We start from the raw sequence: 13,980 nt of genomic DNA on the forward strand, positions 1-13,980 counted from the left end.
CTCAGGCTAGAGTGCAGTGGCACGGTCTCAGCTCACTGCAAGCTCTGCCTCCCGGGTTCAAGTGATTCTCCTGCCTCAGCCTCCCGAGTAGCTGGGATTACAGGTGTGCACCACCACGCCCAGCTGATTTTTGGATTTTCAGTAGAGACGGGGTTTCGCCATGTTTGTCAGGCTGGTCTCAAACTCCTGACCTCAGGTGATCCACCTGCTGTGGCCTCCCAAAATGCTGGGATTACAGGTATGAGCCACCGTGCCTGGCCAACCCTTTCTGATTTCTGATATCTTGCTTGCTTCTACCCTACCCAACCTGCTAAGTGTAGTGCGGCATCCATGCTGACCTTATTTGGGGAATATTGCTAATGTCTGTTCTCCATTCTTGCATTTCCGGGCCATTTTTTCCTAATATAATTAGGCTGGTATTAGTTGTAAAAGGATTTGTTTTTAGACAGTCTCAGCTGCTCTTCCTCCCACCCCAACTTTTAATTTTTGTGTAAAAGTCGCAGCACCAGAGTCCTGGGGCCCTTCTCTTAATTGTGCTACCAGACAAGAGCATTCCTGGCAGTTTTTCCTGTGTATTGTTCATAAAGAGTATCAGAGATATAGTGGTCAGATGAACGTGGTAACAAAGCACTCGAGTTAAACTGTGAGCACAGCACAAGACTACAGTGTAGACTCTGTTGGGGCACAGCGGAAGCTGTGCTTCCAGTTGCTGAAGGAGCCGAGTTCTGCCACAGTGGCAAGACGCCTGGGCTGGAAGCTGGAGGCTGGAGCTCTGGGTCCAGCTCTTCTGAGAAGGCTGGGGTTTTGGGCAAGGTATTTATCCTCTCCAACTTTCTGTTTCCTCCTACATGGAATGAAGGTTTCTGGCCATTAGATATTTAGGATTCCTTCACTCAAAAATGCTGAGTATAAATTGTAAGTCAGCACTGCTCAGCTTTGGGGTCTGGGGAAGCTGTCTTCCCAGAAGTGCTAAACTTCTGCACAGGGTTTGTAGGGCTATTGGGTAAAGAAGTTGTGAGCAGAAAGCCCACAAAGTCTTCTGAGGCACTTTTAGATTCACTTTCTAATTTCCAAAGCTGAAAAGTGCTTTCTACCAATGCATGTTTTAACCAAGTACCTTCCTCCTTTTCCCCCACCCCTCTCTTTTTAATGACAAGGAAATTGGCTTTCATGCTTCCCTGGCCCAGAGAAACCCCAACGCTCATCACTTGGACCACAAGATGGAAATAAAGCAGTAGGTAGAACACAAAATATAAACTCTAGCTCTCATCTAAGTGCCTTCTTCTACCTCGGCCCAACTCTGCCCGCTGGTCCTGTCTTCCCATGGTGCCTTCCTCCTGGATTAGCTGCCTTTACCCTTGTAATATGAACCCTCTAAAACAGTGCTGTCCGAAAGAAGTTCTGGAATGATGGCTGTGTTCTATGTCTGCACTGCCCAGTGTAATAGCCGCTAGTCACATGTAGCTGGTGAGCACTTCAAATGCAGCTAGTGTGACTATGGAAATTAATTTTTAATTTTTAAGGAATTTAAATTTAGCTACCTTTGGCTAGCAGATTGGACAGCACTTAAGTTGGGAGGGAGGGAGAGAGTATAGATTTTTTTCCTTTGATATTGTTTTCAGACTTTATTTGCATGGGTTCTAGAACTAGAATTTGAGGACAGGCATAATGGCTGAGTGGAAAGAAAATGGCCCAGGAGCGGGAGACCTGAGATCATTCATTGTTTCAGATGGCCACTTACTCATTCAGCACCATAAAGGCTGCTGTTGTGTTCAGGGCAGTGTGCTAGGTGCGGGGATAAATATCTTCCCTGTCTTGGAGGGGCCCATAGTCTGGCTGAGAAAGAGTGAGTGAGCAATGAAATCCATGGCTCTGGCAGATTCTGGAAGGTCTAGGAAAACTCCAAGCAGGGGACATAAGATCTGAGTCTCAAAGAATGAGTGGAAGTTTGCTTGACTGAAGGAATTGGTCGGGGGTACCCTTGGGTACGGCTGTGGCTTGGTTCAGTAGGCATGCCCAGGGCACAGGAGGAACTGACAGGAGAGGCATCTGGACAGCCAGTTAGTGGTCTGGTTCTTGAGTAGCAGTCCAACAGCCTAAGACTTCAGCCTCACAGGCTGGTGGTTTTCATGTCATGTTTTAGGTGCATTTGAGGTTCCACAACCACTCAGTTGGAATTTCATGGATGCTGCAGCTAACATGAGACCACAGCTGTTGGCCATGACCGCCGATTCCAAACTATGGTGTTCATTGAGACAGCCAGTGGTCACTGTTCTCATGGACTCTATTTTAAATAATTGTTTAAAAATTGGATGTATAAGTTTATATTAATAAAATACTGCTTTTATCTGGTTTTTCTTTGGGGGTCTGTATAAGATTGCATTTTGAAAAGAGAGCCAAGGCAACCATAGGCCGAGGATGGTAGTCCTCTTTGGGGCTAGATTCTCAGCTTTGGGGCCTCAGTTGCCTCACCCATAAATTGAAGGTAACCATAGTATGTGAGGGCAGGGGCTGGGCCTCAACATCTCTGGAACCTCCTTGTAGTGATGTTTAGACCTCTAGATGCTCCCTCAGATGGCCAGTGTCAGAAAGAGAGGGTCTTACTTTCATTTTAACCCTTGGTCTGTTCCAGACATGTGACAAAGGCAGGTCTTAAACTGAGTCCTCAGGAGGGGAGTGGCTTGTAACCCAGGTGGCAAGCAGTGTCTGATATATCTGTGTTGCTGCATTTGCTTTCCAGGTGGAAGAAGTCTTTCCTGTGCAGCCTGGTGTTTGGCATCCCTGTCATGGCCTTAATGATCTATATGCTGATACCCAGCAACGAGCCCCACCAGTCTATGGTCCTGGACCACAACATCATTCCAGGACTGTCCATTCTAAATCTCATCTTCTTTATCTTGTGTACCTTTGTCCAGGTATGTATTAGAAAGGTGGGCAGACCTCTCCCCTCCATGCTGTGTGTGGCCCTCAGATGTTCTGCCCGCTAAGCGTAAACATAGCCCTTTAACTTGGTTTAAATGGCACTTTATTGCAGCTTTCCTGCCCCACCCAGGCAGTTGCTGCTTTTTTTCTCTCTTATGACTAGTAGGTGGGGCTTGGGGACCCTCCATTGTGGGGGACTACTAAGGGCCTGGTTTCACTGTCAGTTTCAGTTGATTTCAAGTGATCAGAACTGTCCCTGGAATAGCAACCTCCTTGCTGCAAGGTGTGGTGAACTCTGTCTCCAATTTGCATATTGTTTAGGTTAATTTACATTCGTTGTTGGAAGCAACAACTGGATCACTCTTGAGCCCATGCTGCTCTTGAGTGTTCTATCTTAAAAGGTGGAGATATGGTCCTTAATCTTTGAGGAAATTATAATTTAAGAGAAAGACATGAAACGTCTGCTTTGGTGGTGATATTAAGGAACTAGCTGTGCGTCTGGTGGGAAGTGTGCCTCTATGCATATATTTTGGAATACAAAACTAAATCCCTGTCCTAATATTGGAATGTTCAGGGGCTATTTGGGGGCAAGCATTGGTAGGCTGGATTTTTTTTTTTTTTCCAGACAGGATCTCACCCTGTCACCCAGGCAGGAGTTCAGTGGTATGATCATTGCTCACTGTAGTCTTGAACTTCTGGGCTCAAGCGATCCTCCCGCCTCAGCCTCCTGAGTAGCTAGGACCGCAGGCGCCTGCCACCATGCCTGGCTAGATAGGATCTTGCTATGTGCCCAGGTTGGTCTCAAACTGCTGGCCTCCAGCAGTCCTCCAACCTCAGTCTCCCAAAGCACTGAGATGACGGGTATGAGCCACTGCCCCCCACCTGAATTTGTGGTTTTCTGTATTTTGTTTGATTATAAGTGTAATGTACACTATTATTAACGATTCAAACCATACTGAAGTATAAGAAGAAAAGGGGAAGATGCCCTTTCGCTAATCACATTCTGCCTCCCGCCCAATCTCATTCCCCAGTGTTGCTATGGTAATATTAATAGTTGGGCCTTTGGGCATGAATCTCTCCAAATCTTTATATTGAGAAAATGCACACTTGTGTGTATGTGTATGTTCATGTGATACAGATACAGACTTTTTTAACTGAAATGGGATCATATGAGATAGACTGATGTGCAACTGGCTTTTTCACTTAACCATGTATTAGACATCTTTTATGCCAGTGGCTTATAGATAGAGCCCATTCTCTTTACGGAATGGAATGCCTTGTACTGTCTACAGTATAAATGAGTCGTGATTTTTGCCCCCCAATGTTTCACCATTCTCTTATTAGCAGACATTTGTGTTGTATGCGCTGGGCTTTCAAGGTCTCACATGCTCTTGGTCATCCATTCCTGTGGACAGTAGTCCTCTGAATGGGAAAGTATATTTCATAAACGCGCATCATAGAGGAAGAAGTAATGTCAAGACTGTGCACAAAGCTAGAGGCTTTGCCATCCCGAGGGCCCTCGGCCCTGTGTCGCTTCTTGAACTCTCCTCCCTATGTGCTGGCAGCCTTCACTGTCCTTGTCTTTCAGGTCCTCGGCGGGTGGTACTTCTATGTTCAGGCCTACAAATCTCTGAGACACAGGTCAGCCAACATGGACGTGCTCATCGTCCTGGCCACGAGCATTGCTTACGTCTATTCTCTGGTCATCCTGGTGGTTGCTGTGGCCGAGAAGGCGGAGAGGAGCCCTGTGACATTCTTCGACACGCCCCCGATGCTCTTCGTGTTCATTGCCCTGGGGCGGTGGCTGGAACACTTGGCAAAGGTAACAGCAGCTTCAGGTTCAGAAAAGAGCTGCCCCTTCAGTAAACAAATCTCACTTCCTCTGAACACCATGTTTAGAATTACTAATTATACACAGCATAGAGACATACTTTAAAGAAATAAGAAACCTCCATATAATTAAGGTGCTCTAGTCACTAATCTCCAAATTGGTCACTACTTCTGAAATCCCAGCTAATCTGGTTAATTATTAAAACCATCGTTCAGGTGTGTTGTGTAAACTAAAGAACCCTGACCTTCAGGTCAGAGCCTACATTGTCTCTTAGTGCAAAACTGAGTATATAGTTGGTCTGGAAATCCCTACATCCTCCTCAAGGTCATGCCATTTTTAACACCCTCCATTGTCCCCAACACTGAAATGTATCTTATAAGAGAATGGAACTCAGGCCCTAAAAGAAATTAGATTGAACCGCAAAAAAAATGGTCAGTGGGAAGACTGTTTGTTTCCAGGCTGAAATGTAATTCCCAGACCTTGGTGGCACAGGCACTGTGCATCAGTGTGGAAGTGACACACGTGGCCATGTGTGGTGGATAGCAAGTAACGCCCACCTGCAGAACCTTTTATCATGCCGTGCGACTGTTTCTCTCACACCAGCTGTCTCTAACACCACGCTTGTGACTCTCAGGCTGGGTTTGGACAGGTCTGCTTTCAATAGCTCTCATTTCACATTCTGGTTATTTCCTAGAGCAAAACCTCAGAAGCCCTGGCTAAACTCATGTCTCTCCAAGCCACAGAAGCCACTGTTGTGACCCTTGGTGAGGACAATTTAATCATCAGGTGGGTTATGGTTATTAAACGTCTTTGGGGTTGGTATCTATCAACCTGTGTGAGCTGCATCAGATGCCCATGTTGTATTGACATTGCAGTAGACCTTGTCAGTGTGGGCAGAGACACAGTAAGATCCCCCCTCTCAATCCAGTTACAAAAGCAAGGCATTGAACTATAAAGCAAGATTTGTAGGTGGTGTGTGTGTGTCAAATGGCACATGGGAGGTGTAGATGATTAGTATTCCAGGAATTAAGAAGAGGAAGGCTAGTGGTGGTCCAGGGAAACTTCACAGAGAACATAGAATGTGAACTAGGCCTTCCTAGTAAGATACAGATTCGGACAGGCAGAGAGATAAGGACTTCAACTTGCTAAAGAATAAAAATTGAAGGAGAAATTTATCTTCCTTATAAGGTTGCCTGATATTAAAAATAATAATAATTATTATTATTCCTGGAAACTCTTGTTGCATTTATTGTTTGCTAGACACTATTCTAATCGCTTTGTATTTAATCTAACCAAAGATGGAAACTTTCTGAGGAAGGTACTATTAATACTCTTAATTTATAGATGAAGAAACTGAGGTTCAGAGAGGCTAAGCAACTGGCCCAAGGTCGCACAGGTATTCATTAGTGGAATTGAGATGTAACCCAGGCTGGTGGATCCAGAGTCCATTTTCTTAACCTTTATACACACTAACTCTTAATGCATATTTAATAATATGGAAATTTTTGCTAATTAAGGCTTCTTGGGGTTAGCTTCTTTTTTATATTCTAGGCAATGATTATTTCAGCCCTCCTTCATATTCCTAAAATCTCTCCCTGGTCCCACCACATTTTCTATTAGTCTGTGGTCTCACTTTGGACTGCTGGAAGGAGAAGCGTTCAGGTGGAAACCCTCCAGTTCCCTGTCCCTCAGCCTACACAGCTAGCCTCCTCCGTGGCACCTCCCACTCCTGCCCCGTTGGTGGGAGAGGTGTCTCCTCCTATGCCTCTACCAGGGAATCTTTCTCTGTTGGTTTTCTCAGTGGTTTTTGGTGTCTCTGATTCTTATCCTCCGATGTCATGCAGACTCTAACCACTCCTCTTGTCAGAGGCATTGTGCCTTGCCCCTCCCCTGCATGCCTTTGTCCATGTATCACACTGTTGCTGGAGCCCGCCTGCCCTAGCTGTGTCCTGGAGCCCTGGGCGTGAAGGCTGAGACAGACCCCTTGCTTCCCCATGGGGTCTACAGGGCTGTTGGAGCTGGCCCTGGGCGCGCCCTAGGTGAGTAGAGGAACTGACTGGGGCCACACGGATGCGTGAGTGTTCATGAGGCACAGGCTGGCTGCCGCGTGGTGGCACTGGTTTTGTTCTGGATGCTGGCTTTTAAATGATCATCGCAGTTGTAGGAATGGCAACTGAAATTTGAGTCCTTCTGGTGTTCCAGGCTCACTCCCCAGCACTTGCCACAGACCGTCTAGTTCCACTCTATAGCTGTTCCATGAGGCAGCACTGTCATCATCGCGGCTTTCCTCAGGAGGAGCCAAGTGCAGTGAGGTGGAGTAATATCCCCAGAGTCCGTGGCAGGCAGGCAACAGAGCTGGGATTGGACCCCTGGAGGCACCGAGCCCTCCTCAGCCACTTTGCTGTGCTGCCCCCAGACAGGACCCTGTGTGACAGCACCTGGCATGCTGGGCTCTGTTGTGCCATGGGTCTGCAGCAGTCACATGCCTGGGCTTCTTTTTTTTCTCTTATAAATTAATTGCATGGAAGTTTCTAAGAAGTGAAAACGTTTAGACGGGGAGCCAGGCCGCTGGCAGCTGGGTTGGTTTTGACTCACGTTTCCTCCGACTCGCCTTGCTAGGGTCTTCGGTACAGTTTGAGGTGCCTCTGATGGCACTGACTGCAGTTGCTTGGAACTATTTCAGGGATCTGAACAGGAGGAGAAGGCATCTGTCGGCCGAAGTGCCCACGGAGTGCGTGCAGCACCTGTCATAACTCAGTTCTTTTCCAAGAATGCCGATTCATGTTTTTGGCTGGGGACACAACGGCCTGACTACTACCACGCAACATGATAGGACATTATTAAGCTGGGGCCAGAAGACCAGAACACCAGAGTTCGTTCTGCCTTTGGCTCACAGTTTGGGTGTGATCATTCCTACATGCCTCCTGACAGCACACCCCGGGCCCACCCCTCTGTCCCAGGCCAAGGCTGCACCTACTGCTGCCTGGATTGCCACAATCTAGGCCTTTCCTGAGTTCAACCATTCTGTGCTTTGAGGTGCACTGGGCACTGGTCTCCCAGTGACTCTGCCTCCCACAGGGCCCTCCCGCATCTGGGCCTCTGCCTGTGCCTTTGGTCCATGGCACCATCTGAAGGCCCCCAGAGTTTCTCGCGTAAGTCCTTCTTTCATTGAGGCTTGGGCCTCTTCCTCTGACTATCCCTTTGCTGGGGACACTTGTGCTTTCTCTTTACTCCAAGTCTTGGGTGCTGGCAGCATTTCCAGGTGCTATCCGTCTGGCACACTGTAGTTTCCCTTGCTGCTGCTGCTGCTGCTTAGTCTCCATGGGCTTTCTTCTCTCTTTATCCCTTGTGAATGGTCCTTGGGGTTCTGGTGGTGGTGCCTCTGTCTTTGTGTGTTACACACCGTCACTGGGACGTCTGACTCTCCCGTGTCTTTGGTTAACAGCTGTGGAAAGCTCATTCTTAAACCTACATCTAGATCCCAGAGACTACCTGCCAGTGGGAATGTTTTTCTTGAGTGGCTGGTAAAGGCTCAGACTCGGCCTGTCTGTATTCTTCTTCACCTTCTCCCACTTTTTCCCCCAAAATATTCCCCTTCCTTGGTGCCTGTCTGTCTCAGGGAAAGGCACCCTCATGCCAGCTCCCAGTGTGTCCTCTGCAATGCCTCCCTGCCCTCATTCATACATCTGCACTCCATCCTCATGGTTCTAGCACCTCCGTCTCTAGGGGCATCATCCACTGGCATCATGCTGGTCCAGGCCACCGTGGCCTTGCCCCTAAAGCACCACAGCTGTCTCCTTATACTGCTTGCAGTCAGGTATCCATCCAGTATTTTTCCACATTCAAACCAGTGATCTTTCTGAAAGCACAAATTGATCATATGACTCTGTATTGGAAAATCCTTCAACAGCTGCCTGCTGTCCTTAGGATCAACACTACCTTCCTAACATGGCAGTGAGGCCCAGCGTCTGCCTGCATGCCTGTTGAGCCAAGCCTGTCTTGCCATCCCCTGCGTTGTGCTCCAGGTGCCCTGCACCACTGGCAGGTCCCAGGAAGGGGCTGCTTCTTTCTGCAGACCTCTGCACACATCCTTCCTTCCCCCTGAACTCCCTTCTTCCTCATCCTTTGCTTGGCTCCTTGCCTTCAGGGCTCAGCATGGAAATTGCGTCCTCCAGAAGCCTTTCCTGATTCCCCAGGCCTGACTCAGCGGTGGCTCCTCAGTGCTCTCAGAGCACTCTGTGCCTCAGCCGCCCTGGGATGTAAACATGGCAGGCGCTGAGATACTCGCTAGTGGAATGTAGCTGCTGTCAGATGTTAAAGAAGCATATTGCACACATGGGTGTGCTTGATATTAAAAGGCTTGCACATCCCCATCCCCAATCTCCCACGTTGACATTTTGTTTTTTGTTTTTAATAATTGATGGGGAAACAAATTACATATCATATGTAGACCAGTGACCATAATGCTGTAAGGTTTTTCTTTGTTTTCTTAACTTGTGTTTAATGAGGAAGGGGAGTAGAAGAGAGGAGACAAGTGAAGTAAACAGATTGCTGTCAGAAACTCAAAGATAAAGAAGTGCTGTGAAACAAACCACTGTCTTTTAATTAAGAGGGCTCCTATCACTCAGCACTTGGAGAGGAATAGTAGATTCTGAAGAATAAATGCTATTGAGATTCACCAGAAGGAGCCACATTAACTCCCATAAAGGACTATTCCTCTTAAGCTGCTTAAGTTAGAAAGATATGGTTAATTTAGATCAAAGGAGAAATTCAAAGTTAGATTTAACAGAGATTAGCATTACTAAAGATTTCTTAGAATGTACACCCAATTGTACATTCGTGCCAATTTAAGTCTCCTTACAGAAGTGGACATTTTAAAACTTAGTGATTAGGTTCTGCTGGAGGAGGGTCTGACCTTTAGTTCTTAGGGTCTTTCATTTCTAAATTGAATGCAGGGAGCTCCTCCTCCTGACTTGGGCTTCTCAGGCCATGTGGAGACCTCTGTGGGATGATAAATCCTCCAGTTTGTACAGAGGAGGCCTCAAGGGCATTGTTGAGCCTGGACTTCTCCATCGCTGGAGGACTTTAAAAATAAGCATAGAATATTCTTGGATTGTCGAGATCCCTCCCTTCTCCTGGCTCACTCAGCCACCAAACAGATTAACACAGGTATACTCCCAGCACTAAAGACTTCAGTCTTTGAAAGTCTCCTTTTCAGTGCTCCATTTATTTTGATCGCCATGAGTGAACTTACTGTGTGTGTCTTAATTGTCCATCTGTGTGTCTGCTTTTAGTTATGAGGCTATAAACCTCCTGAGAGGAAGGCGCTACTGTGTCCTGTTTGTAACCTCAGGCTACCCTGGTGCCTGGTACACAAGAGGCCAATCAATATGAAAATGTCAATTAAGAGATAATAAAAATCACCAGCATTCACTGGGCACTTACTGTGTACGGGTGCCATACTAAACATCTTAGATAATCCTGGGAAGTAGCCAGACAAGCCTTGAATCCTCATAGCACAGAGACTGTTCCTGAACAGTTTTTACAAAGGAAAATATTGATGCAAATATTTAACATACCTACCTGCATATGGTAGTTACTAAGTTTTATATATTTGCACATAGCAACATTTTAATAAGTGGGCATGTATGTTCAATTTTGTGCCTTTCTAAGACATCTTCAAGTTTTGCTCAAATGGGGGTAATAAGACTCACCTTGTATGTTTCTGGGAAGATTCAGTGAGATAAAACATGTAAAAATCTAACGCAGTTCCTAGCACTCAGTAAATGTCTATTTCTCCTTCTCAAATAAATGAGGTGGCTTTTGTCCCTGTGGTAGTTTAAATGTAGTCTTCATAGAATGAAAGGAAAGTGTAAAATAACCCCAGGGCCCTGCTTGCTTTCCATGTACGCTCTTCTGGCTTGTTCACCATTTGCTCATGAGCCAGTGTTACCTCTACAATTAATTCTGTTGGGCCCATGCCATGCTTTTAGTGAGCTGCTGCTGAAGCTGGCCCTGGGTCATGGGTGCCCTCCCTCTGGCTTTGTCTCTGTTCCTGCCATCTTCTCCTCTCTCGCCCACAGAATCTCTGTTTCTGCAGGACGTGTCCCACCAGTGCACAGTGTGTATAAGACACAATCCCCACTTTAATCCACCCTCCCTTCTAGTGCTCTGTTTTTCTGTTCCTTCACAACAAGCCTTCTTTAAAAATGTGACTTTTGCTGTTGTCTTTGCCTTCTCACCCCATGCTCTCTCAGTCCATTCTAGTTGAGCCTCTGCCTTTACCAGTTTCTGAACTTGGTTTGGCCACAGCCGTCAAATAATTTCTGTATACTCTAATCCAGCATTGCTTGTGTTTAGTCCTCATTTCAGTCTCTCACAAGTATTTTCCCCTTGTCTGTTTGATTTTTTTTTCTTTTTCCAATGTGTAACTCACATTCACTGCAGCACACAAACCCCATGTGTAGAGTGTGATGAATTTTATGTATATTTGCCCCTGTGGAACTACTTGTGCAGCATTTGGTGTGGTTGGATGGGTGCTCCCTCCTCCTCCTTCTCCTCCTCATTCCCACTCTCATTTTCCTCCTGTGTCACTGACTGGTCCTTCAGCTTCTGCTCAGCCTTCGGATAGTGGAGTGTCTCAGGGATGAATTCTAGGACCCCTTCTCTGTTTCTCCGTTCCCTCCTAGGGACTCTCATGTGATTTCATGGCTTTAAATGCCATCTACATGTGACAGCTCTCAGGTTCGTTCTCTACCTCTGACCTCTTCTTTCCACCTTCCCAGAGAAGGCCTTCCAGTCTCCTCCTCCCTCTGCCACTCTAAGAAGCCCTCCAGTCACATTATCCTGGTTTATTTTCATCACAGCACTTATTAATATTTAATACCTGATTCTATCTTGCTTGTTGTCCATTTCCACCACAGAACTTGTCTTCATGAGATAGTAGGGCCTTTGCTGTGCCATTCACAGCTGTATCACCAGTGCCTAGAACAATGCCTGGCATTCAGCAGCTGCACGATAAATATCTGTAAATGAACAGATCAAATGAATACTCTTGCTCCGTATAAGCAAGCATAGTGTAACCAGTGTGACAGCTGGCCTAGAACCTGACCCGGTGACCGAATGAGTGGCCATGTGAGTGATGAGTGGTGTCTGTTGCAGGGAGGAGCAAGTCCCCATGGAGCTGGTGCAGCGGGGCGATATCGTCAAGGTTGTCCCTGGGGGAAAGTTCCCAGTGGACGGGAAAGTCCTGGAAGGCAATACCATGGCTGATGAGTCCCTCATCACAGGTGAGGTGTCTTGTTTCACGTTCCCTCAGGCAGATATCATAGCAGCTGTCAGGTCACATGAGTGCTGGATGGGGCTGAGCAAATGATGGTTGTCTCTTTCCTACTTCTAGGAGAAGCCATGCCAGTCACTAAGAAACCTGGAAGCACTGTAATTGCGGGGTCTATAAATGCACATGGCTCTGTGCTCATTAAAGCCACCCACGTGGGCAATGACACCACTTTGGCTCAGATTGTGAAACTGGTGGAAGAGGCTCAGATGTCAAAGGTAATGAAGACATTTTTAAAACTAACTTCATCTTTCTCGTTTTAGAAATTATGTCAAGAGTTCTGGGAAATCAGACAGTTTTATTGAGTAGAGATTGATTAGTAAATGTGGTTAAATGAGGGAGATTATCCCAGTCCTTATCAATGCTTGTGGTCTTTTATTTCTTCATAGATTGTAATTTCCCATGGTCTTGGTGTTTTCTTTTCATAGGCCCCCATTCAGCAACTGGCTGACCGGTTTAGTGGATATTTTGTCCCGCTTATCATCATCATGTCAACTTTGACGTTGGTGGTATGGATTGTAATCGGTTTTATCGATTTTGGTGTTGTTCAGAAGTACTTTCCTGTAAGTTGAATGCCTTGGGCTGTATGGTGGTTGTGTTTTAAATAATCTACTGACACTGATCCTATTCTTTCATCTCTTAGATTCACTGGGCTTTAATTATTCATTGCATTTTATTTGCTTGCTTCTCTTATTGACAGCAAAATCTAAGCCAGAGCAGGATAAACAGTCACTCTCCTTCTGCAGGTTTCTATTAAAGTTCTCCTTTGCATTCTACTTAGATAGTTTTCACAGACACCAATTGGTGCTCAGTTGTAATGCTTGAAGCATTTATAATATGTATTATTGGTCCCTTTTGAGTTTATGAGGCATACGTCATAGAAAATAGCTCACTTTAAATGTCAATGGCATGATAATATTATTTAACACATTTTAAGAAAAATATGTTTTGTTGTATATATTTACTAGTACCATCTTTGACCTCCCAGCTTCCCAAGTAATGTGAATAGCTTTTTATGTTTTCTTATTTATTTATTTATTCGAGATGGAGTCTCCCTCTGTTGCCCAGGCTGGAGAGCAGTGGCTTGATCTTGGCTCACTGCAACCTCCGCCTCCCAGGTTCAAGCAATTCTTTTGTCTCAGCCTCCCGAGTAGCTGGGACTGCAGGTGCACGCCACCACGCCCAGCTAATTTTTGTATTTTTAGTAGAGATGGGGTTTCACCATGTTAGTCAGGCTGGTCTTGAACTTCTGACCTTAGGTGATCCGCCTGTCTCGACCTCCTAAAGTGCTGGGATTTCAGGCATGAGCCACTGCACCCAGACGTGAATAGCCTTTTATAGTAAATATTTTCTAAACATTGTATGTGAGGCAATGGCATATACATTTTTTAGTTTAAAAAAGTGATTGAAGAACACTATCTTAGGAAATATGGTTTTATTAAACCCTGGAAAAAGAAAAGAAAATACAGGCCACCCCTCAAAAAACGATTTTCTTGAGGAATAAAATCTATATTACATCTGTGATTCTCAGTTGGGAGCTATGACATTTTTGGTTTTTGTGACTGGGGGGATGCTGCTAAACATCCTTCAAGGCACATCACAGGCCTCTACGACAAAGAATTATCTGGCCCCAAATGTCAGTAGCACTGAGGTTGAAACCTTGATAATGTACTTAAAAAGCTAATGGCACACTTAGAACAGTATTTGGTACTGTTAACGGCACAATGAGCAGAACAGTGAGCGGTAATGTCACCGTGAGCGGAACAATGTTTTTACCTTATCTTATTCCTAGCCCAGTCTAATGCTTGTTATACCATAGAGCCATAGAATAAGAAACCAAACTGAGTGTGGCGAAGCACCTGTAGACTCAGCTACTCGGGAGGCTAAGGCA

General features: G+C 45.9%; 1 protein-coding gene across 4 annotated transcripts in view; it reads left to right on the forward strand.

Annotated features, from left to right (window-relative positions):
- ATP7B (ATPase copper transporting beta) overlaps positions 1 to 13,980 on the forward strand; it is a 77,245-nt gene that overhangs the window by 47,666 nt on the left and 15,599 nt on the right. For all 4 annotated transcript variants that reach the window (XM_017858272.1, XM_017858273.1, XM_017858274.1 and 1 more), the window contains 7 exons: positions 1,158 to 1,234; positions 2,741 to 2,915; positions 4,511 to 4,744; positions 5,448 to 5,539; positions 11,915 to 12,042; positions 12,153 to 12,307; positions 12,518 to 12,652. In XM_017858272.1, the coding sequence (XP_017713761.1) occupies positions 1,158 to 1,234; positions 2,741 to 2,915; positions 4,511 to 4,744; positions 5,448 to 5,539; positions 11,915 to 12,042; positions 12,153 to 12,307; positions 12,518 to 12,652 (996 nt within the window). The remainder of the gene's footprint in view (positions 1 to 1,157; positions 1,235 to 2,740; positions 2,916 to 4,510; positions 4,745 to 5,447; positions 5,540 to 11,914; positions 12,043 to 12,152; positions 12,308 to 12,517; positions 12,653 to 13,980) is intronic.

This window comes from Rhinopithecus bieti, unplaced genomic scaffold (assembly GCF_001698545.2).
Source record: "Rhinopithecus bieti isolate Rb0 unplaced genomic scaffold, ASM169854v2 scaffold_48477, whole genome shotgun sequence".
Lineage (NCBI taxonomy): Eukaryota > Metazoa > Chordata > Mammalia > Primates > Cercopithecidae > Rhinopithecus > Rhinopithecus bieti.